A 25,624-nucleotide genomic window follows, 5' to 3' on the forward strand; every position below is an offset into this window, starting at 1 on the left:
TTGTGGTTTTGGAAGTTTTTTTTATCTATGTTGTAAACTCTAACATCTTTTTGAACTGTTTCAAGATGAACTTCCGTGTTTGGTGTTCATGCAACTGGCTTTCAGAATTGTACTGCAATGCCTCTCGTTTGCCTGTGTGCATTACTATCTTTACTGGCTTTGATGCTAATTCAGTTAGCAAGTGAAAGCTTGCCGAAGAGCATAAATATGTCAACTATGGTAGAGAAATGTCTATAAATAAAATGTGGAAAGGTAACAGCAGGGGTGAAAAAGGGTGAAGACAAGGCAGGACTGTGGAGTCTGTCAACGTGGGCAGCATCTGTATTTACTAAGTGGTCTGTAAACATAATATTTCCAGAAGGATAAGGAAGAACAGATGTACCCAGATGTTTTCCGTGCATGGCACAGAGTGCAGCCATTAAGGTTGCATGCATACGCTAAAAACAAAAGAAGACATCTGATAAACACTGAGCTGGTAGCTGGGAACAGATACTTCTGGCAGTATGATCAAGACTGAATGCACATAGAGAAGCAAACAGTTGTGTATCTTTAAGGAAGGCACTGGTTTAGGGAAATACAGTTGAGTTGTGCAGGTTCCAGCCTCATAATTGTCTTGAATTCTGTATGCTTTTGACCACTTGATCAGTGGAAAATAGGTTGTACATGAAATTTGGTATCCAGCCACTTAAAATGCCAAAACTTAATTTCAGGACTGAAATCGTACTTTGTATTAAAATTTCTGTCTTTTGTTGGATGACTGACATGCATGAAAAGACCACCTGCTCATATGGACCAAGGCAAATAAAAGCACAAATGCATGCAAAAGAGGAGAATGAGGAAGAAGGAATATTTTAACGCTAGTAAAATGCAGGGGGAGGGAAGTTAAAAGTTACAGGTCAACCCTAACAGTAGGAGGCTTGTGCTTCTGTTTTAACTTGATTGCACCGAGTGTCTTGCCTGTTAATCCAAGAACTGCGTTACATGCTGAATCTGTACATTTTTGCAATTGCATTAGCTGGAGCCTGTAAATGGCGTGTTCCCATCAAAATATTAATGAATGCATGCAGAGTAACTGCTCCAAGAGCCATTTTTAATAGAACATTGAAGTTCACATTCATGAACAATGGTGGGACTTTCTTCCTAGCCTTAGTTCGAAAGTGGGGGGAAAACATCATGAGAACTGTGGACCACTCATCACCCGCAAGATTGCTCTGCGGTGCTAACCACAGTGCTTTGACTAGCAATGCTTTAAACCTGGCTTGGGAGAATGTTGCTTTTTATGCAGTGAGATGGTAGTGAAATACATGCCTTTCTGCTACTCAAGTATGCTGTGGGAATTCCATCAACAGTACCAGTGCAGACAACATAGGAGCTCAGTGATGTGTTCTTTTCGGTGTCTAGTGGAGTGTGAAGTTGATCGTGTTCCCTGCTCAGTTGTACATCCTTCCTCTCTTCCCTGTTAATGGTTGGGTAGTGGGTTTTGTTGGTCTCAGAATGAGCAAATATTTTCTGTAAAATGTTTCAGTGCTTGACCTTGTGTAAATGAAGGTGATGCATTGCATAAAAAGTCTGTCTGAGGCTGAGCATGAATTTGTATATTCAAAAAGATACCTGAAAAGTTATGATCTAAAATACTTTGACGCTGAAGCCTTATGACCTAGTCCAGTAAAGTAGGTTCTAATACTGTTTGCACTTGCTGTTGAGCAGTTACTAATGCGTATTACTAGCAGATCCCAGTAAAAAGATCAGATAACTGAATTTTGAAACAACCTATTTTTCAGGCACTTGCAGGTCAGAGATATGTACTGGATATTGGAAGTAATATAAAGGCACATCAAACAAGTATTAAATTATCCTGCCTGCACATGCAATCTTCCAAAGAACAGGATTAAATAAATACATATAAGTCTTTGCTACCTCATTCTAACATGAATAGATTTGAGGTGCTGTTCTTTGTGTCTTGGCTGACAGGCAGAACCAAAAGTCTGTTTCTTCACCCATGGTGCACAGATTATACCATCCCAGTGCAATTTTTTCACCTCAGTGTGCATTTCAAAGCCTTGTACGTCTCAACATGCACAATGATTGTTTTGTGACGCATTCCAATTGACTAAGAATGTCAATCAGTTCCCCTCTACTGTGTTCCTGTTTGTAAGAGCATTTTGATTGATATTGGCATTTTTACAAAGGTGCCTTTACTCTTGCCAGAGAAGTTGCGTTTGCAGGGGAGTGGCTGTGCTGCATAGTGATGCGATCACTGTCTGTGGGAAATGCTCTTATCACACATCAGAGGCACTGGTGGCTGAGAAGCCTGTTTCTGGATTCATTAAAACAAACTACAGGAGCAGAAATACAGTAAATAGTTTTTTTCAGCAGTGTGAGTAGAAGCATGTTACAATGAAAAAGGGGTGTCTTGGTGGCAGTTTCAAAATATAACAGTTATGGTACTTCGTAACTACTGGAAGCTCTGGAGTGGAGCTGGAAAATACAATTTAAATATTTTATGCAATTCAGTAGATGTAGTTTTATTCTTTATAAACAGTTAAGTATGTACTTCACAGCTGCCTTGGAGATGAGCATGAGTAATATTAGGAAATCAGTATGTGCACCAGTGGAGAGAGTAGGTGATTTTTAATACAAGGTATGGAACTATCTCTGCTTCTCTGTTCATGCCACACTAAAGAGCTGCTTTTATTTGAAATACATGGTAGAAAGTGATACAAGTACATGAGAGTGTAAAGTTAGTTTTTTTGAGATGAGTTCATAACAGAGTATCAAGGCTCATAAATAGTCGCGAATTCAATATCTCATAAGGCATGAAGAACAGGATGGGCTTTTTAGGGGGTTGGGTTGGGTTGGGTTGGTTTTTCCCTCCAGAAGCATATGAAAGAGAATGGACATCTTGTCTGTAATTAGTGCTGCTGCAGTTTCTGAATTTCTTGTTTTGTTTTTTTTAATACCAAACAGAAATAACATTTCTTCATTAGCACCCCCCACCCCTCCCCACTCCCCCTGTTTGAGGTATTGCAACTAGGTGGGAGTTGAGGTTGTGCTGAATAGAAATTCTGGAGCTCTGGGAATTTCATTATGTAAACTAGTTTCAGATTTTCTTTTAAAAATAAATCAAGTATGTTTGTAGAAATGTTCCTTTTGAAGTGGTGTTTGAGCCATGACAAAAGCAGAAATACATTGCGTTTGTTCCTAACGTATTGTAGAATGGGTTGAGAAATGTTGGTTGGACCACTTGTTTATTAGCATTAAAATAATGCGTGCTGATGTTTGAAATGCTTGTGACTTCCCTTTGTAAGGTTGTTTTGCTAATGCTGAATCAATGACAACAAAACTTTGCTGCCATGATTACTGTAATAGCTCTTTGCTCTTGAGGTGTATTTGATCTAATTTTGCCATAGGTGATGCGTTTTATTTTCAAGGGGTTTTGTTTCATAATTCTTAAGCTGTGAAGTTGCAACCTAACTTGATATCTGTTCTACTTTTCTTTAAGTCGTGTGATTAAGACAGACATGGAGTTGGAAGTTCTGCGCTACACCAATAAAATCTCCAGTGAAGCTCATAAAGAGGTAATGGATCTTTTACTGATAATAATTTTTGCTCTTCGTGTAGCAGTGGTACTCAGAAAATGTTCCCAGCAACCCTGAATTACATAGTAATAAAATAATTGAAAAGCTGGATAGAAATAAGAGGATAATATCCCTCCTATTACAGCCCAGTAATACACCTTACATTGTCCTTGAACTCACTAGTACGTTTGTGATATGTGAGAAATGAAGTGTGGTTTTGGATAAGAGCTGGAGTCTCAGCGAAGGGTGACCTGCTTGCAATGTATCTCTCCTGTATGGACAAATGTCAGTGTAGAGGTGGAGAAAGAGGAATCATAGAATCATAGAATGGTTAGGGTTGGAAAGGACCTTAAAATCATCTAGTCGCAACCTCCCTGCCATGGGCAGGGATTGCTCACACTAGACCATGTTGCCCAAAGCTCTGTCCAACCAATAGATCTGTCCAACCAAGAGATCAAGAAGATTATTATTCTGGCCCATGTCAGTGTGTGCAGCTCTAAAAAGTTTAACTTTGCAGGTTACTCTCTCCAGATCCTTACAGTTCAGTCTGTAATGAATGTTCCCGTGGCCAGAGTAGGATAGTGCTCCTTAGGTTGTTCCGCAGAAATGGGTATGTCCAACAGTACAGTGCTTCATGATGCTATTGTGTTGACATAGCAGAGTGGCAAAGATAAATCCATGCTCTCAGCAAAGCTGCTTAGGTTGGATCTAGCGCTGTGCCAGTGGAGTCGTATTGCTCTACTGGTATTGATGACAAAATTAACTTGGGTGTCAATCCTGTACTCCATATTGTGGTGCAGAGATGCCATGAGTTCTGGCTGACCAGAGGGAGCTTAAGTAAAAGTAACTGACAAGGTTACCGACTCAGCTGTTGTCTTTGTTCCTGCTCCTCAGATTTCTGAACTGTGAAGTGTAAAAATATTTTAAAGGGAATATAAAGTTAAAATTGTGAAGTCTAAGAATAGTTATTTGCATTCTTTCTGCTTGGTCCTTCATCATCCTGGAATAATACTGTCACATCTGAGAGAATTTCTTCATAGAGTGGCTGCCTAGAACTTTTATAATACAGAAACAGGCAAAGGAATAAAACTGGTGCACATTCTCAGCAATTCCAAGAACAAAAATCAGACTTACAGGTTGTGAAATAGTGTTAACTCTAGTAGTTTTCTGTTGATTCAGATTGCAAAGTATAAAAAAGTATCTCCCATTGTAGTTTATTCCAGTTCACAGTTTTGTTTTACTGGCGTTCCATAAAAGTAAAGCAAAAGAACTTTGCTGCCAAGTTCACCAGGGCTTTAAGAATTAAGCATTGGTGTCTTGAGGAGCTGCACTTCATTAGGATATAGTAGTTTGGCAATTGAACTTGCTTTATTGCTGGAGACTGCAGGCATTTATAAAAATTAAAATGGGTTTGATTTCTAATGTGTCTACTGATGTAAATTTAAATTAAGTAGAGATTATATTTGTGTAATATAGGTTCCTCTGGAGATAACTCAGTCATAAGTCATAAATTTATAAATATGATATTCCCTCCTGCTATGAATGTCCCATGTTAATATGTATCTTACAGGTAATGAAGGCAGTAAAAGCAGGTATGAAGGAATACGAGATGGAGAGGTAAGAGTTGTTTCAATAATTGTAATAAAAAGAAAGTCTCTCTGTAGTAGGGGTAGAACCAATAGCTGAGGCAAAGTAGTAGCATTGATTCAGTTGAGACTGAGAGCTCATTGCTGTTTGAAGACAGTTGCAATCATTTTATTATTTTCAGGTGGTACTTCATCAGTTTCAAGCTTGTATTTGATGATGGTTGATTATCTTCTGGTGGTGGTTTAGTGTAGCATAATTCTCTTTCTGAGTTTTAGCAATTTACAGAAGCTTTACAAAATAAATGTTATTGTTTGAAGCCATCCACTAAAATGGTGTTTATGGATAAACATTGCCCTTATGGATAAACAATGCCCCATTGCTTAGAAGACTGCATATATGAGTGTTTAAGAACCTTATAAAAGGCTGTGTTCAGTTGCATTTTGCCTGCAGTTCCAAGTCAGCATTACCTGTAATTAGCCTGTACAAGAAGCTCATCTCACAAGTGTAATGGATGTTACTAGCACTGTTAAGAAGTCAATAAGAATGCAGCTTATATCTCTTGTGTTGAAGAAAACATGCTGTACAGGCATATCTAGGAAGGATTGGCTGCTCCTAACTGATACAGTAGTGGTGTGTCTAGCTACAAGGAAAACATTGCCTTCTCTTTTAAATCAATATTTACATTAGATCAGCAGCAGCTTATCATATAAAGCACAGTTTTGATCACCAAGTCCATTTATTTTTAGCTTGCATACAGTATTTTCAATTTTCAAAGTATTTGCCTAATGAAGAAATAGAAAACAGCAGCCATTTCTCAGTTACTGTTGTTTCTTGATAGTAATTTTTCAAACATTAGTAAGCAGGCTAGTTCAGCACCCAGTGAGGGGAAAATAAAGTGGTCTTAGTATTTGTCATCAGGATTTCAAGGTAGCTCAAAAAACAAATAATGCCTTTAGAGCATATGCAATATGGAAAAAACAGTGTTGCATTTAAGCAGTTTAAATTTCTACAGACTCTATAGGCTCATGCCCATAATTTGAATGTGCTTCAAATTGCAGCTTCATATACCACCAGGTAACGGCGAAAAAAGTGTGGTATACGTTCCGCTGTTATCTTTATTCATGAACTTTGTGTTTGTGTTCATTTTACACACTGCCCATGCTATACGTGCTGATAGTGAAATTTTGGTTCTGGAATGTGATAGTAATCAAAAATTTCTGTGCAGCAGAGTTTGTTCTCAGGTGCTTTTAAATGTCACAATCCTGGCAGTTTGATTTAATGTCATGAAGCAAATACATATATATATGCTCTTTTGGAAGTCTTTGTAACTTTGTTTTCTCTTCAGGACTTTCATTCTTCTCTGGCTAGCTTCATCCATACACAGCAACCTTTTGAAAAGATTTATTTGTGTCTTTCAATTAAAAAAAAAAAAAAAATTAGGCAACTGTCTATTAGACCTATTTAAAATTGCCTTCTGTTCTTCCATATGTCCTGATAGATTACACTTCCTGAAAGAATTTGAGGTTATTTCACTAATGAAAGAGGTCTTGGCAGACTACTTCTGTAGCGTCTGCCTTGGAGACTATAATTAGAACTTCAGATTCTGTTGCTAGTGGAATTCATCCCTGCTCTGCTTTCTGTTCCCTTGTTGCTTAGGAGAAATGGGTCCTAAAAATGTAAACCTGTCATTTCCACACCTTTCTGGCAAGAAATGTGTAGTTGAAATGTTTATAAATGAACAATGTTATAAATGAACAATAAATGTTATAAATGAACAATAACATTAGAAAACAGTCGAGGAAATCTCTACACTGTACGCAGATCAACCCATTAATGTAGTCTACGAAGGGAACTTTGAAAGACCTGAAAATAGGTAGCATCCAAAAATAATCAATTTTCTTCGAAATAGTAAGAGTTTGGTTTGTTGTTTTTTGTTGTTTTTTGGGAGGGGGGAATTGGGAGGCTTGGTTGAGATGTTTTGTTTGTTTTATTGTAGTTTTTTTGGTCAACTGTTGGACAGCCTTGGTACAGCTGCAATCTAAGGGTGCAGAGAATCAGAATTCTTAAATAAAGTATTCACACTTGTATTTAAGAGATCAATTAAAAGTTAATGAAGTTTTTAATTTTCTGATGTTTTTAGGGCTTCCACTCCCTTTGTGGAAGCTTTCTGAATTGTGTGGCCCTTTCCTCAGGTGCATTTGCAGTTCCCACTTACGGCTGTGAAATTGTGAATTTTTTTAATGAATATAGATATCTCTTGAAATGTGGCCAATAAAACCCCCTTTCATATTGCTTGACTTCATTCTTTGACATTGTGGAGTATAGCACATGTAGTTAGGTACAAAGCTAGTCTGACCCTGTCCACTAGGAAGAATAATGCCAGAGATCCCCAAAGCAATTAAAATTTTCCATTACAACGTGTAGGACCTAAGCGTTGCCTTTTCTTTGTTCATTCAGTTAAGCAGCATTCCTACAAAAAAATGAGTCATTTTACTTCTGTAACATACAGCAAGAATATGTTAAAAATACTACAGGAAATGTATCTAAGAGTCAGCAATACATAAAGGTGGTTATATTTCTAGGATTGAGATTACTCTCTGAGAAGTATTTTAAAGGAAATTAAGTAAATTATGGAGAAATCTCTAGATAAGATAGTATCTTTTATTTTGAGGGTTGAAAGCTAGCTTCAGAAATGTGCTAGAAGTGTTCTTTGTGGTTAAGGTCCACTGGTAAATTATTTTGAACCAGTAATGTGTTAATGCTAAGATGTATACAAAATGAATGCATTTAACTGCAAGTCCAATCAGCCCTGAGTTCTTTTTTTGGTTTGATGTTATTTAATACGTGGCTGGTTGACTTTAAGGAGACAGCCAAAGCAATTATCTACAAACAGTAATTCACAGCATGTGTAATTGCATATGAAGTTATTTTGGTAGGTCAAATTCTGGATTTTCTCTGAAGCAGTTTGTTTGGTATTTGTGCTTATGTTTAATTAATCTTCTTTAATTAAAAGCTTTTAATTATGAAACTGTTCTGTAGTGAATAGAAATGCAACAAAATTATAAAAGAAATGTCTTCGGCACAAGTATGCGAAAAAACTGTGATTTCAGCTAAGTTGTTTTAAGTGTGTATATGCATAAACAAAAATATCTTGTGTGTATATATAACTATATATATACACTGAAAATGTTAATTAGGACCTACAGTCATCTGTTTCAGGGTGCTCTAAAGTGTTGGAGATACCATCGCTAGATCAGTGTTATCAGTTTATAGACTGTTTCTTAGTATTTATAAAATGAAGTATTGAATCTTCTGTGCATTCTCTCATTTGTTCCATTTTTTATTGAAGAAAACAATTTTAAGATTGGGACAGCTATTTGGAATTGCTGATTTGCTTGGGGAATGACATGAAAGTGTATGCTGTGGCAACAGAAAAGCAGCTTCCTACATAAAGAGTATTGGACACATAGCTGTTGTATGCATTGCCCGTTTTTGTGGGGGTTTACCCTGTTCTTAATAGCCCTTAAGGCCCAGCGATAGAGTGTGTGCACAGTCCTGAATTCATTATATGATAACATAGTCATCATTGCCTTGTTGAAGCTGAGCAGCACTAAGCCAGGCCTAAACACTCCTTCCCTTGTCCAAGATCTCCCTCGATTGTTTGACAATCTCTGAACCCTCTGTGACTACTAACACAAGAGCACCATAGTGTTACCATGCACATAATGTGATTCCGGTATCTAGGATCCAAAATCTTGGATCCTGTAGAGTGGCTTTTTTAAAACAAAGGAGCAATTAGCTGGTGTAAAGGTGTCAGAGGTGAGTAATAGGACTTTGCATGTTGTTTCCATCAGTGAAGCAGCAAAGTAAGAAAGATCTGACCATATGTGCACAGAGGAGCTCTGAGACTCTTGGGCACTGCTGAAGTACTGTTGGTTTTATTATTGGCTTGCATGTCTGCTGTCCTCTCTCTGAGGTTTGCCTGCATTTCCTTCTTGTGACTTTCAATGTTTCAGTGCTAAGGTTGATACAAGTGGTGGAGGGCAATATATGTTCCATGCTATCTTGTTCTCCAGATGTGGTTGTAGACTGGGGAGTTAGAGTTTATTCAGAACACATGCCAGCCAGGTCAAGAACTTGTGCCCTATCTGTATCTGTATCTGTAGTGGATATTTTAGGTCTCTACAACCATACAAATCATTGTGGGGATTTTGTAGTAGTTAATACTAAAGTTAAACTCCACCCTGTTGTAACAGCAACGAAGTAGAGAATAAAATGGCAAGAAGGCGGCTACAGAGGTTTTTCCTTCTTGATTTGCAATACTTGCAGGCTATTTTTACACCTTGCCTCTCTTACCAGCTGAGGCTGATACGAGTTCTTTATCCCTATTCTTTTTAGTGCTGTCCCTGAGTGTAAAGCAGAGCTTAGACTCTGAGATGAGTTCCTGTCATATCTGTCAATGTTAAATTTCACTATCTGTGGAAGTCTGAGAGTGCTCTTGTGGATTATGGCTCTCATCTTTCATTTATCTCTCTCTCCTCAGCTCCACTGGAACAAACTGAAAATAACACACACATGTTATTTCACTAGAAAAGAAAAAATAGCCAGAAATATTTTTTTTTTTTTCCCCTTTAGTGAAATGCTGATTATTTTAGCTAATCAGGATTTGCTACTTACCATCTCCTGGTAGATTTTGCTCTTTGAATGTTCTTGAGAAAGACACTGACTTTTGCAGCAAATAATCTTTATTTATTTTCGTGATTCAGTTTCTGCATTTAGCATTTCAGCTCCAGTGTAGCCTTTTTAAGTCCTTTACGTAAGTGTGTGTGTGGATAGTAAACAAGAATGCCCACTGCAGCTGACAAAATTACACAGGCGAATTCTTCATGGTTGCTTTTTGACATGGGAATGGTATTGAATTGTGCCATGACCCTCACTGGTATTTCTGTATAGGATTTATTTTTATTAAACAAGAGACGAGCACTCCATGAGTCATGTCAGGATACTCAGTTACTGAAATGAGATTTTTCTTTTCCTTTCATTTTATTTTTTAGATAGTTGGTAGTGTTGTGTAGCCTGAAAATGGCTTGACTGCTTTGTTTCCCAAAGCTGCCTCACAATTAGAGGTGATGGGTTTTTAAATGTAGGTTACAGCTATCAATAGTCTGGATTTAAAACTTTAAAATACATGAAAAACATCTGAGAGAAAGGAGGAAGGAGGCCTTTCCCCATGTGATTAAAACAAAAATCCACTCATTCTTCCTTTGTTTCTGCACACCTGTGTGTTAGGACCAGTTTATGTCTCTGCCTGCTGTTTGGGCAGTGTTTTGGTACTAAGACAATCCTGTATCCAATGTTATTTATTTGCTTTTATATCTAGTTCTAGTAGAAGGGTCAAAGGAAGAAATAGATCAGCAGCAATTTCTATTTTTTAGGAAAATGTCCACATTGCACAGCAGCGCAGGAGCTTCTGTTCGACAGGGATTGTACTGGGGCCAGCGTGGAATCACAGCATCGCAGCCTGGTTTGGGTCAGATGGCACCTTAAAGCTCACCCAGTTCCAACCCCCTGCCCCGGGCAGGGACACCTTCCACTAGAGCAGGTTGCTCCAAGCCCCTGTGTCCAACCTGGCCTTGAACACTGCCAGGGATGGGGCAGCCACAGCTTCTCTGAGCAACCTGTGCCAGCGCTTCAGCACCCTCGCAGGGAAGAACTTATTCCTAATGTCTAATCTGAATCTACCCTCCTTCAATTTGAAGCCATTCCCCCTTGTCCTGTCTGTATAGGCGCTTGTAAAGTGTCCTGCTCCAGCTTTCTTGTAGCCCCTTTGGGCACTGGGAGCTGCTCTAAGGTCTCCCTGGAGCCTTCTCGTCTCCAGGCTGAATAAGCGCAGCTCTTTCAGCCTGTCTCCAGAGCGAGAGCTGCTCTTGATCATCTTTGTGCCCCTTCTGTGGACTTGCTCTGACACTGAGCAGCCAAGCCAGTCGCTTCATACCTGAGCCCGGGGAGCACATGGTGGGAAGCAGCAGCTTGGGGTCCCTGTGGCAGGTACCCCCTGACCACAGCCCGGGCGAGCTCTCACATGTGCAGCTCTTGTCCTGTCCACCTCATGGTGCTCAGTGGGTGCAGGGGCAGAATGTGGGGTCCTGAGCCAGTGGGGCCATATTTGGATACAGCTCAGACCTGACTGGGGTGTAATGGAGCCCCTTGGGCAGCCATTTTGAGCCATTCCTCCTCAGTGCAGCGGTCTGCGCTGGGGACTGTCCCCTCAGGTCAGGACACTGACCAGGGGAACTCCTCGAGGTTGACAGCCCTCCCTTTTTAAGTGAGCAATTGCACATTTGAGATCATTTGCCATAAAGCTTAAGAATCAGCAGTGTAGTGACAATTTTGTCTGGCATCCTGAGCCTGTAGTTAATGTTAGTGGAGCTTTAATTGAGTTTGAACAATAAATTCCATTTAACCTCAATTTATTGGTTCCATGGCAGTCACACGTAAAACAGTGTCGTGAAATGACCTGCGGCAGTCCAGGGCCAGGTGGGCAGCTCAGTGCAGCTCTGACAGCACACGTCAGGTAGCAGCTAATTGCTTAGGCTGAGCGAGCCGCCATATCTCAGGCGTCCAGTGCCCAGGGGAAAGTCAGATAGAATATTTTTGCTGGGAAGAGCAACTGGATTCAGAGAGACAGTTCCTGCAGCCTTCCCCTCTTGCGTACCTTCCCTCAGGTACAGCCGGTCCTTTGATGTTTTAAATTAGCCAGTCTCTGCTGATTTCCTAGTCCTGCTGAATTAAGGTTGTAAATAGTCTTAAAATAAATCTGAATGTAAGAATTGGTTTAGAAAATTCCTGAGCATTGTTCCTCCTCTGTGGCACACAGAGGCACAAATGCATGTGTACATGCACTCGACTCAGCAGAAATGGGGGTGAGGATTACCTCCTGACCATGGAGCCTCCTGTCTCAGCACCTCATCTGCTTTAGAAGAGCTCCTCTGTGGTAAATCCACTTTGAGAGGTTCCAGCAGCTCCAGCCCTGGCAAACACGAACCCGTTTCCAGTCACCCGTTTCCAGCTGCTCTCCCCAGCTGAGAGGAGAAATGTGGGGGGCAGAAGTCTCCTGGGGAGGGGAGTGTTGAGGGACTGGAACCTCCGAGACCCTGAACTGCTGGTCTCTGTGGTCATGGTGGTTGCTGGTGGACTCCATTAATTGCTGGGAGGGAGGAGATCAGTTCCAGTATATTCATAGTAACCTTAACCTTAGCAGTGTTTCCTCCTTGCAGGAGGTCCTGAAGCAAGCTCGTACATTGTCTCTTTCAGTAGAAGACAGCTTAGTTCACCTCCTGCATGTCACTTTAATTAGCATTTTGTGTAGAAGTGTGCTGTTTAATTGCATAGGTCTCTTTTGTGACTTGCGATTGAAGTTCCATATAATTGGGTTTTATCTTCCTCAAAAAAATTGTGGAATCGGACTGTGCGAGAGCTTTAAAATAAAACCCTCTATCAGCCCACAGATACTGAAGAACAATTACCATTCTGGTATTAGAAAATGGTTCCCTTCAGAGAGCGAGCTGTGGAAGGAGGTATGCAACATGGATGCGTACAAAACTTGGCTTGCTTGTATAGCAAGATATAACCTACTTTCAAATGCTATGTCATTGTATGTCCTTACAGGGTTGTTAATCTAGTTAGTGCTATGATAATTCATGATTACCCTTTTATTATCTTTTTGGAAATCAAAAGGTAGTTGCAATTTTTATTTGAATTTAGAATCTGAAGGAAAATTACAAGCAATGTTAATTTCTGTGGGTGTTTCATAGAGTGACTATTACTGTTATTTATATTAAGGAAAGAACAAGTCGTCTTCTCAATGATGTCAGGTTTTACTGAATCTAGTGTGGCATTGAGATAGTGAACTAATTAGCATTACTAATGACAAGCCAAGATGTAAGATACGTGAAATGAAACTCATTGTAAAACACAGCAGGCTGAACTGATTATTATTTGCTGTGGATTTTGTTCATGCTTGTTCAGACAAGTCAAATGTAAAGATTTTACCATATGCAAAGCTTTATCTGCATTGTGAGCTTTAGTTCAATAATTCTTGCTCATTACTGTTGAAGCAGAGAGATCAGAATTTTGTGTTTGTTGGCCCTCATCTTTGGATAACCAGAGTTGCTACGTGATCATGTTCAGAGAATGGAAGCCCAACTTGAAGAAAATGGGTAGGATACCAAGACTATCCATTAATAATACGGTGTTGCACAATGACCTTCTGAAAATCAAAACCGTTTTACACAGAAGAAAAGAAAATGAGCAGATTCTGTTCCTTGCTGTCAGCATGCCCCCTGCATAAATTTTTTCCAAATTGGTTCTTAGAGCATCCTTATCACTGCAGTGTGCTAGTGCTGCCTCCCAGCTTGTTACGCAGCATTTCTAGCATCCATCCTGATGGTTCTTTTTTTGTTTGATTGATTTTTGTTTGGCTTTCTGTTGTTGCCAGGGGAACACAGGGAAGAATTGTGCAAAAAAGTGTGCTATTTTGGCAGGTGTTAGAGTTTTTTTAGTGTACCCATTATCAGCAGTATTGCAAAACACAAGGTCAGGATTATAATTACAGGATGGTATATGATAGTCTCTTCTAGTTTGGTTCTCCATGCACATGAGCTTGGTCTTATTTGCAGAATGTTGTCTTGTTCTCAAGTGTTCTAATTTTTTTGACCTAGGTATGATTGTGGGGTTTTAAGTGTTGTTCAAAGATGGTAGGTTTAAGTCACTTAATGTTTATTAAGGTCTGAGATTACAAACATTAATTGAAAAAATATATGTATGCGAAGTCAGTGAAGGCAGGAAAGGACAAAGCAGCAGGTGGTTGCCTGTAGTGAGAGATGCAAGAGTACTGGCATTTGCTTAGCACTGAAGACTTCGTGCCTAACTACTGGATTTCTACTGTCTGAGCAGTGCTGAAGATGGCCTGTGTAACTAACTTGTATAGCAGGGCAGGATAGAGCTGAATTGCCAGGTAGAAGTGATGGAAAATGAAGTGAAATTTAGGATTAGAAGGAACCTGAATCATCTTAGACAGTAGAGGTGATGTTTCTGCTAAAATAAAGTTGAGCCTTGAGGCAGTCTTAGGAAGTGAGGGATACAAAGAGCTTTGCTGACAACTGACTCTGTGTCTTCTGATTGATCTACTGAAACCTGTATATTTAAAAGAACCAATCAGATACATGATATTTAAAGGCTCCACAAGTTAATTTGGTAGTGTAAGGTACAGTTGCCATCACTTAGCACTTGGTACAATCCTCTCATAAAATGTCATATCTTTCAGGTGTACTGGACTGGATTTTTGCTCCTTATTTCCGAATGAACCTACTAGGTCCCCTTGGTCAGCACTGAATGCCATAGGTGGGCAGGCATTCTCTGGTTAGCAGATGATTTGTAAAAACTGGGTGAAGTTGGGTGCAAAGTGTAGCTAAACATTGTAAATATTAGGATTGAGTGAAGTTTAGGATGTTAGGTAAGATTTATTAATAGTGTTTTGCCTGTCAAATCTCTAGATTTGCTCTGTAATTGACACTGGGTGTAATAGATTAGGACTGGGTCAACTCAAGATACTTTTTCTTTCTTTGTTGTGTGTTTAAAGGAGAACAACAACAGCATGTCTGTGACTAGTGTGTTGGTTGGGTTGGAAATGACAACACCATTGGGGAGTTGGCTTCCCGGTCCTTCAAGATTTGGGGCGATTTCAGAGATGTTTGTGTTGGTGTTTGGTGGTTTTCATCAGAAATTCTGTCTTTGTGTGAAGGAAGTTGGTATCATATAACAAGAAACCATTTAATTGAGGAGGGTCCTAAGCCAATGCTGTTTCTGTTGCAGTTGCAAATCAGAGAGGCTTGTGTGCATAAGACCTGCTTAGGAGGTCTAGAATTAGTTTGGGTCAGGTGAGCTTGTTGGTTATTTGGGGCCAGTGGGGCAAGGAGTTCCCTGTTATTTGAAAGAGTTCCTGAATGGGTGTTGTAAGTTCTTCCCGGTAGTTCTCTGTATTACATTGTGCTTAATTTTCATATTGATTCTAGCACTTGGGGTCAGTGTAGTGATTTTACCACCTGTCATACGTCCTTGCAGCTAGACTTGGCATCTTTAGGAAGATTGCTAAACAATTGCTCTCTGGGTCCCTAGTGCAGTTTAGAATAAGCATTGAAAATGCATCCATGCTTGTATTTCAGCCCATCAGTCTGCATTAGCCTCTGATTTGCTGTTGGTGTTTGGTCTTTCTGTCCTGCTCTTCAGCCAGGTCGCGTGCTGGACAACAGCCTCAGCTCTGGGAAAAAGAAGCAGGAGCTGCAGAAGTTGTATGTGGTAGGTCAGCAGGACCCTCTGAACAGGGTGCAGCTTGTTTGCGGATGAGCTTGGAGGCTCGCAGATTTTGTGACCTGCCTACAGAGCACCTGTTGTGGTCATTTGTTTGGGCCCTGCATTAAGAAAGGAGTGATGAAAAGTTCCCAGGAATTAGAGAAGGTGTCATAGGTGGACTTGGTCAAAAAATGTGCCTGCGTCTTCCTGAAGGAGATGGAGTCCTGCTTCCTCAGCTTCCCGTCCCAAAAAATTCTGTCTTCTGTAGCTGCCTAAATCTGGTTCAGACATTGTCATCATAAATTGAGTGTTACAAACTTTTATTACCCTGAAGGTAGTAGGTTTACATATCCCGTATGACAAATTACTACATTGTGCTCCAAGAATAGTTAAAGTATTCAAAAAAGTATGGAGGGCAAACTAAGCTCCATATTGGGACCCCAGCCTCCTTCTAACCTAAGCCCTTACTGCAGTTCTGCTTACTCTGTGGTGTTGAACAGAAGTTCAAACTTCAAATATCCAATTTGAAACTGAAAGAAAGATTATGAACCATTGGTGATTATGTTGGCATTCTGTGTCATTGAATAGCGCTTGTTTTTTGTGTGCTATGTGGGTGGCTGTGTATTTGCTAAGAAGCATAACTGAAGATGAAAGTTTAATTATTTCTTCGAGGCAAATCCTCTCTCCAATGGACTTAAACTTGCAAAAGAAAAATGAAAATTCATAAGGAGTGTAAAAATTGGCTAAAATTAAAAACCATTTATTTTTACCCTATTTATTCTTCTGAATAATAAAATTTCCCCATGGGTTTTTGGAACATATGTAGAATAATTACACTGTAGAAGTAGTGCTTTAGTTCAGCTTCTAGAGCTAGGGCAAACATTGTGATTATGCTGCAAGCTTAAGTCTAGGTTTTATAGAAAATCTCATTCAAGGCTCTGTTGTCGTCAAGTGCAAAAAACTGTGACCCATGGATTGGTCCCTGTGGGAGCAATTATTCTTTGCAGAGATTTTTTTTCCAGCATGGAAAATTATAGATGTCAGAAAAAAGTTTAACCCTCAGTACCTCTAAAAGAATGTTTCCATACCTGCTGGCAAGAATATAAATTTTTAGCTTGTATTTGCAAGCGTTTATATTTAAGCCAGGTTTTTTTCAAAAACTTGTCTTCATAAACAACTCAGAGGTAACAGTGCTGTCTTTTAGTTATAGTCTATATGCACTGGTGAAGACAAAACGGGCTGAAGCTGCCTGATGCTGTTTAATGCAGTGCCATGCCCAAGCTTCTCATGACAGGATTCTCACACATTGGGTGCAGTGTGAATTGATGATTAAAACCTCTTGTCTTACTGGTGGCAGAGGGGGGAGAATGTTGAATAAGTGTGGGGTTGCTTAGGAACACAGGTTAGCATCTGATATTCAGTGTGCGCATGAGTGAAGTGTTTCGGTGAACAAGAGCAGTATGTTCATCTTCTAGCCATGGGTTTGCAGAAAGCAGCGGGTAGCAGGAGCTGATGCTTGCCTTCAGGGGAATCTGCTGCCTTTTAAAGAGGTGCACTGTGTGCATTTTCACTTCCTTAATTCTGGAGTTTGTTTGTTTAAGTCCTAGCAATCAAAGCATGTGCTTCATTCCTAGCAGAAATTAAAATAATATTTTTCTGTTACTTAGAATAAGAGATCCAAACCCAGCAGGTTCCCTGCCCCCATCCTTCTCTATTTTCTCACGTATCTTCTTTGGTGCTGAGTACAGTTTGGTCGTTAACTGTGATAAAATTGTGATGAAATGGATAAAATTTACATCATATGTTCAAAGGCTTTTGCAAAGTGAATGTAGCTGTGAGATGCAAAGAGGGATGTTATGCTACCTATCTCTGAAGTTCGAGCCTAAGATGGGCAGAAGCACCTTTCTCTCACCCAAACACTGCAGAGAGGCATAAAGACAAATTGGTCCCAGATCTACCAACCCCAGGACAGGAAGAGTCACCTTCGTTTGTACTTAATTTTTTGTATTTTTTTTTTCATCTAGTGATTTGTATTTATCACATTGTTCAGTACTTTTCCAAATACTGATGATACTCAGAATAGTCTCAGTCGACATTAAGAGAAGAGTTATTGGATTTGAGAATGGAAGAGAGGACCTTGCAAGTAAAAATGAGTAAGTTTTTTCTGTTGGGCTCATGCTAAAGGGTACAGGTCCATTTGTGTGGGTAGACACGAGTAATATATTTTCACTGTTGTGTAGAATTCCAGTGAAATTTGGCAATTTTTTTTGAGGGCAGTTATGTTAAGTTTTGATCACTTATGCTTCAGTTAGCATGCATAATTGTATGGAGAAGTAATTATAAAAGATTTTGTGAGGCCTTTCAGCAGTTCAGAACTTTATTCCAGAATATGGTGATAAACATTAAAAGTTTATTACAAAATATTATGGGGAAGTGCACTGCCCTGAGATTGTGTACCATGTTACAGAGCTCAGGTGGGATGACCAGATCTTACGTGGAGCTCCGTAACCTCCTGCACATTATCCCGCTTTCATTTCTACAGGCACCCTGTCTGTATCTACATCTGAGGGCATGATCCTTCTGTGTTATTTTTACCTAAATTACTTTGCTGTTTGCCAGGTGTATTTTTTCCTTCAAGGTCCAGTCTGTGCATTTTACCTTGCTTCACTTTCCCCTCCTGTTTGGTGACGTGATGCAGAGAGAAAGAGTAGGGTTATGCCTTTAGCTGCTGCTTTGGTTCTTTAAAGACATCTTGGAAAAAGTCAATGGGTGTAAGTATGTGTAGATAGAGACTGTTCAAATATTTAACTTTTGTATGTGTGAGACAAAGGTTGCCTGTTACAGTTAGCATCACGCCATGTTGCTTAGCCATGGTTGGTCGGGCTGGTTGGGGAGTGTGTAGGTACCAGTGGGACCAAGTTCATGTATGGGGTCCTGCTCCTCTGCACCAGCCAGCACTCTGCACCAGCTTCATCTTGACAGTCTGATGGTGGCCTCACATTGATCCTCAACATCCGAATGGGGTGTGGGGCTAGATGGCTGGTGGAGACATGCCAGTTGTAGTTATGTGCACTGTTGGTACTGAAACAAGAGGCACAGGGCCTCTCAAAGCTGGCAGAGATGAAAACTTGGCTTAAAGTATTTGCTTTTATCTAGAAAAACCTGAGGGAAGGATTGAGTGCTGTTGCCTGGTGAAGGACTGGAAAAAATAGTAGTGGAATGTTTGAGCGGTGCCCTCCAGCAACACTGGAAAGAGGCGGCTTGATCTTTCCTGGTATTTGATAGATAAAAACCCCTAGAAAATAAAACTTTCTATGCCATCTTTCATATATCAGGAGAAATTTAGAAGCTGATAGGGATGACCAAGAAGCGTGTATCTTTTTTATGTAGTTTTCGCAGCTGGGAGATAGCTTTTAGAATGGCAACAGTAGTTTGTGGTTTGGTTTTTTTTTTTTTTTTTTTTTGAGGAGGAAGAGGGGAGCAAGCATTGCTTACTTTATTTTTCATTGCATATGCAATTACACCTGGGCATGTTGGTCTACACCAATAGACCATGCGCTCCGTTTTCTTTGACTCTGAGTCACTCCTACCTGGTTTTACATATGTTTTTCTCTTTTTCAACCTGTATTTTGAATCCATGAATCATTTATCTTGGTAATTTTTTTTAGAACTGGCAGCAGGTGGAAATTCATTAAGATGCTGAAAAGAGATCTGGGAAAAAATGTGTATCAGCTACCATGATAGGTAGTGTGCTTGTAGGCATTGCCGGTGGCCTTGAGATCAAACAGCGGAGAAACAGCTTCACAGTAAGAGCGCAGGAAATGCTAACTACGTAATGAGTAGTGGCTTTCTTTTGATTTACGGCATGGCTTTACAATCAATCCATAAAGCTTTGAAGAGAAAAAAAGTAAACCTCTAAGGGAAAGGGAAGGGTCATAGCATTAGTTGTTACTGTCTGCTTACTTGTCTTCTCCAATTCCAGAAGTGTGTGCTGAAAATGGATGATAGTGTGTAAAAATCTCAACTATTGGCCAATTCCTTTGTAGCTTCAAGCTGAGATATGGTTCACATCATGCTGGTTCTTGGAGAATATTCAGTTTCATCTTAGCTATAGGTTATGTATAGAGAGGTGTACTTGGAGGAATTTGACAAGAGGTGCATGCGTGATGTAACTTCCAGCTCTTGTATATCAAATTCTTGCTCTGATCTCCTTTTCTTTCATCTTCAGTATGTGTCTTTCATTAAAGAATTGGATGGTGAAGTGGATGTGATATCTTGCAGAATATTTCAGAACCACATGCAGCAGTATTATTTTACTCAAGTAAATCACTACAGTTCAGAAAATTTACTCAGGAATATTGCTCTGGAGTTTGGATTCAGAAATGTAGTTTTAATTGTCAAGACACTATTTGGTTGAGGCTGCTCAGTTTTTAACTTGTTTGAAGTTGACACTTGAGTTGAAAGACTAATAGCTGCCTCTATGCGTTGCTCAATTTTAAATCTAATCTGTTGCAGAGTTTGGGTGTACTGCAATTGTGGATGTTGTTTGTCATTTTTATAGCCAGGGGGGCAATACTACTGTTTGGGGACCTGGGGGTTTACTGTTCACATGCACAGGCTTTTTCTGGTACATAAGTAAAACTTGGGCATAATGAAGGGCTGATCTTTCTGATCTTAAAGTTTTAATATGTGTATTATAGCAGTTGTTTCCACTACTCAGAACAATCTATCTACTATTAAAATCCAGAAAACTGTCTTCATCATCTGAAAAATGAATTGTTCAAAAGTACAGGTTTAACTCTGCGTTGTGTGCAGAGTACTGTCAATGATATTATTCCTATATTAACGTGCTCATAATGTCAGGAGTTTCTAATGCATGTGACAGACTCTTCTGATGTGACTTCTTTTAACATGGATTTGTGAGGGATTTTTTTGAAAAGTGGCTACTAACTTGCATAAGTGATCTTCATTTCCAAAACCAGTAATTTTGCAAACTAAGGTAAGGTTTTCATTCATAGCAACAATCTATCTAGCTTTATTTCACCTTCATGTTTTCAATTAATGAAATATGGTTTATGCATAATAAAATAGTTTTTTCTCAGTTCATGTAGAAATACTAATTTCAATGTAAATGATGGTATAGGAATGAATGAAAATGTTTCCCCACCCCAATACTAGAAAGCTGCTACCTCAATAGGAAGCTAGTATTTTCTGGTCTGTCAGCTCTTAATGTTTCACAAGTCTGGCTCCTGCCTTACTCTATAATGATTTAGGCTGGCAATAGTCAGCAGACAATTCTGTTTTGTTGTTGTGGTTTTGGGTTTCTCACCCCCCTCCCCTTCCCAGTGCTTTCTTGCCTGCACCCATTTGTTATTTCAGTATCAGGAATATTTGAAACTTGGAGTGTAAACTGTGAAATATTTGGTGTGCTGTCTTTTACATAGTTAATAGATGTACTGTTATACTTTGGATCCCAAAGTATAAATCAAATTATGTAGCCTATTACGCTTTACATAGGAGAAACAAAATACAAAATATTTTACAATGCAGAAAGCACATGTGAATCAAACTTCTGTTGTTCCTAAGGGATACAATTTTGACAATTTTATGAGGTTGCAATTTATTTGTAGAGTGAGTTATAACGTGGCTTTGATAAAGGTAATGTTCACACAGCATACTGCTACCAAGAATACTTTTTTAAAGCCACTAGTCTTGCTGATTTGTATTGTTATAACAAAGTATCTGTTAAACTCCCTAGAAGTATGCCTCTCTGAGATACACTTATAAACCCTGCATGGTAATGCTGGTTGGAGTGGTGGTGTGGTTTATGCCCAGCCGGGAACTCAGAACCACGCAGCCACTTGCTCACTCCCCACTTTACTCCCCGCCCCCCCCGGAGGGATGGGAAGAAGAATCAAAAGAATGTGACTCCCACGGGTTGAGGTAAGAACAGCCCAGTAACTGAGGTATAATACAAAACCACTACTGCTACCACCAATGATAATAATGGTAAGGGAAATAACAAGGTAAGAGAACACAAAACTAAAAGGGGAAAGCGAAAAAAAAACCCCAACCAAAAACCCCAAATAAAACCAAACCAAAAACAAACAAACAAAACCCCACAAACAAACAAAAAAACCCCAACACAATAAACACAAGTGCTGCACAACGCAATTGCTCACCACCAGCTGACCAATACCCAGTCTGACCCAAGCAGCGATCTGGGCCTTGTGGGTGACTTCCCCCAGTTTCTATACTGGGCATGATGTGCTGTGGTATGGAATACCCCTTTGGCCAGTTTGGGTCAGGTGTCCTGTCTCTGCTTCAGTCTCTGCTTCCTCCCGGCTACCGGTGCCCTTGCTCGCTGGCAGAGCATGAGACTGAGAAAGTCCTTGATTGGAGTAAACATTACTTAGCAACACCTAAAAACATCGGTGTTATCAGCACTGTTCTCAGACTAAAGTCAAAAACACAGAATGCACGAGCTGCTAAGAAGCAGAAAAATAACTGCTACAGCTGAACCCAGGACAAGTGTGAACAATGAAAGCTTTCAATCTATGCTGAAGAACATTTTTAAAGAATAACACTACTACTAATAAAAAGCTGTTAAGAATTGGGGAGGGGCATGTATAAAAAAAAAAAAGGTATTTTTAATGCAAAAAATTCAGCAAAAACGGTTGGTCTTGCAACTAGCATGCTATCTCTTGCTGTGAAAGAACGATTTGATGTGATTATCCAAAGAATAGGATTATTGATACGAATGGCATTTCATTGAACAAATACTTCAAAATGTCTTGCAAGATATTCCTCTAAAAATACGTGTTAAATCCTATTGCACACTAATGTACGTTGCTCAAAATTCAAAATACAGCTTTCCACATGCATGCTACTTGCTGCTGCTTTTCTGAATGAGAAGAGGTAACCTGAAAATTGTTCCAACCACAACTGTTTTTCCAATTGACACAAAGTTTGAAGCAGAGAGCAGAGCCCTGATGAGGCTCCCGTACACATGTATCAATGAAGAATCATGGCTTGAAACTGGTTTCTCTTGCTTTCCAGACACAACAGCATCAGTTCACATTTCCAGCTTCATTTTTAACATCTCTGTTTTCTTATGTTGTTTCTTTGAAATTGCTTAAGAATACTCGGCTGGCAGCCATTTCTGAAATATCTGTGGAAACATGCTATTTCTCAATAACCAGCCTAATAACTGGTATTTATTATTTTTATTTTTCACTTTCTTTCCTTCTCCTTCTTTGTTTCCTTCGTCTTTCCTCTCTTTTCATTTGTATCTTTTCAATCTTCTTCAGCCTCTCTTCAGGCACATGCAATATACTAAAACAAGGAAAGGTGTCTCACAGTATTGGTCCCACTCTTTCAGATATGTTTCACAGAAATGTTCTAGGCAGAGTGTAATAGGCAGTAATGAAGCGGAGAGAGGATAGTTCAGAAAATAAGGGTGAAAGGAATTTGGTAAATAAATTACCTATGAAAAATAATGGGGAAAGGAGTTTGGCAAAAAAATGACCTGTGAAGCAGAGAAGCTGAAAAAAAATTATTGCACATGAGAATCCTTAGTAAACAAATTATATATTCGCCTAAATGTACGATTTTCTCTGAGGCTAAAGATTGCTGTTTTAAGAGTATGAGTGCAACAAAGCACTGCTAAGCATGCCAGTGTGACAATGCATAGCCTATATATCCTGTGGTACAAAAATATTTGCTTTTTTAATACTGTTAATACAGGTAATTCATTAATGGGGGTAGATGAACTTGCCTTGCACAACAGTTTTCCTGTGAGAACAGAATAGAAAACTAGAATTATAATAAATGCTCATCTACTAACAGAAGTCAAGAAGGTTGCCAGCTGAGACACTGCCAACTTGACCAGCTGGGACAAGAATCAGCATATCCAGGGGCTAAGGTTTGGACCAGAAGTTAAAAATGTGTTTCTGTACTGACCTCTGCCAGGAGATGCTAAACAAGTCTCTTTGTCCAGCTTATGTTTTTTCTTTCATTATCTCTCTTCTCTGTGGAGACAGAGCAGAAGCTCCATTTCCTTGTATGATACCTGTAACAGCAAATGGCCAGCCTCAGCTGGATCTCTCGCTCCTCTGTGATCATACTCAAATGTGCCCCAAAAGCCACCTGTAAGGCCCACTTCCCTTTCAAACACAGGATACAGCTCCTGCAGTCATGCTTTTTTGGTATATGAAAGTTGAATTGCAGTTTTCTGTTAAGCTAATCAGATTTGCTTTAATTACAAGTGTTTTGTTGTTGTTAGTCATTAAGAGGTGAAATAAAACCCAACAGAAACAACTCTGGAAATTACTAATTAAAGGAGCAGTAGACTTGTTTTTAAAGATTCTTAACACCGTTAGTGAATGTAAGGAGAACAAAATGAAACTGCTGGTAAATGATGGAGTAGCAACATGAGCTTGGGTAGTCTCTAAATTTCAGTTCACCGTAGTGTGGTAATTGTTGCGACTACTGAAAGCAGCTGGAATAAATACGTGAAACTTTCTTTATTCCCCCCCAAAAGCTTGGAGTATTTGTAAAGGAGTTTTACAAGAGTATGCAGAAAACTCACTCAAGAGAAACATGATAAAATGTGTTCCAAAAATAGCAGTACAAACTAAAAAATACCACCTTTTTTTTTATTTTGTTTTGGTTTTTTTTAGCTATGGGTGAACTTTGTACATTTTGTGATCAAGAAGATGAAAACTTGAATGATAGTACACTTGGAAAAGATGACTTGTAGCAATTTAAGAGCTTGTATAGCATTGATTATTTTGTAGGAAAGTAAAGGAAATAGATTGGAGAATTGCAGTTTATTTCCATAATGTGTGCACTTTAACAAAGATGTCTGTTTTCAGTTGCAATTACCATAAATTCAGAAAGAGAAATAAAAAAATCTGTATTCTTCCCACAGTCACCACAGTTGTTAAATATTATCCTTAAGCCTCTCCTTTTCCATTTTTTCTGATGAAGACTGATAGTAATAATTAAATTCACTTGCCTAAAGAGGCCTGGAGGATCTGTGCTCTCCCAAAGGCAGGCTTGAGCTGTGTTGGGGGCTGGCGAGCTCACCTGGTGCACAAGAAGGTGCAAGTGAAATGGATTCATCTGTTTTCGTTATCCGAGCTAACGGGGAATTGAAAGTAAGGCTAGAGAAGGAAAAATGTATTGGATTTATTTCAGCTTAGATTATCAATGGAGCTGCTGCTAACATAAGAAAAGACCTTTGTTTCAGTTTTGAAAAGTGCTGTAGTCCCACTTCCATAGTGCCTTTTCAGTAGAATTTAAGCTTTTAAAGTCTGGATTTTTAAAGACAACTGTATCTTTTCGGATAAAAGTATGAATCAGTGCTTTAGCACTTTGGGGAGGTGAGCTTAAATTTCTAAGATACTTAGGTGCTTTCTGAGATGACCTTGTATCTTCTCAGTCTTGATTGAAAAGCATTACTAATAATCCAGACAGGGCATAAAAAAATGTTGAAAAGGAATGGCAGAAGTTTGTGCAGCCTACTTGTTGTCCTCTTTCCTAGTACTACGTTGAAGAAATCAGTGAGCAGCAATCGCTAGGTTCACCACACAGGTCACTGACTTGGTGGAATGAGCATGTGGCAGCTCAGAGGCAAAGGCAGGTCCTCAGGAAGAACCATTCCTGCCTCTTGTCCTGAGCAGGATTCTGGTGCTAAGAGAATGCTGCAGGAAGTGGTTTCTCTTGCTCTTCAGAGAGGTAATTACGACAGTTTGTTTGGTTTTGGATTATGGGGTTTTTTTGACATGGAAGGTGGCAAACATGTCAAACAAAAGGAAACAAGTGTGAAAGGAAAAGTTAAATGCTATCAAGATCGCTACACATTTTGTTAAACAAAAATCAGGAACTGCCTTAGCTGCAAAAGTTTGCTTTGGTTCCTTACTTAACGTGAGTAATACAGATGTCCTACCTTTGGCTTATGAAGACTGGGTATTTACCCATAATGCTTTATCTGTCATGAAACTTGGGAGTCTGACCAATTAAAAATTATTTCTATTTGATTAGTCCATTTTAAGTACAGGTGGCATAAAACCAAAGAATGATTTGATAGCAGAGGGGAGAAGCAG

General features: G+C 39.4%; 1 protein-coding gene across 2 annotated transcripts in view; it reads left to right on the top strand.

Moving 5' to 3' along the window:
* PEPD (peptidase D) overlaps positions 1-25,624 on the top strand; it is a 142,264-nt gene that overhangs the window by 35,796 nt on the left and 80,844 nt on the right. For both annotated transcript variants that reach the window (XM_030511500.2, XM_030511502.1), the window contains 2 exons: positions 3,503-3,578; positions 5,149-5,195. In XM_030511500.2, coding sequence (XP_030367360.1) covers positions 3,503-3,578; positions 5,149-5,195 — 123 coding nt within the window. The remainder of the gene's footprint in view (positions 1-3,502; positions 3,579-5,148; positions 5,196-25,624) is intronic.

Source organism: Strigops habroptila, chromosome Z (assembly GCF_004027225.2).
Source record: "Strigops habroptila isolate Jane chromosome Z, bStrHab1.2.pri, whole genome shotgun sequence".
NCBI lineage: Eukaryota > Metazoa > Chordata > Aves > Psittaciformes > Psittacidae > Strigops > Strigops habroptila.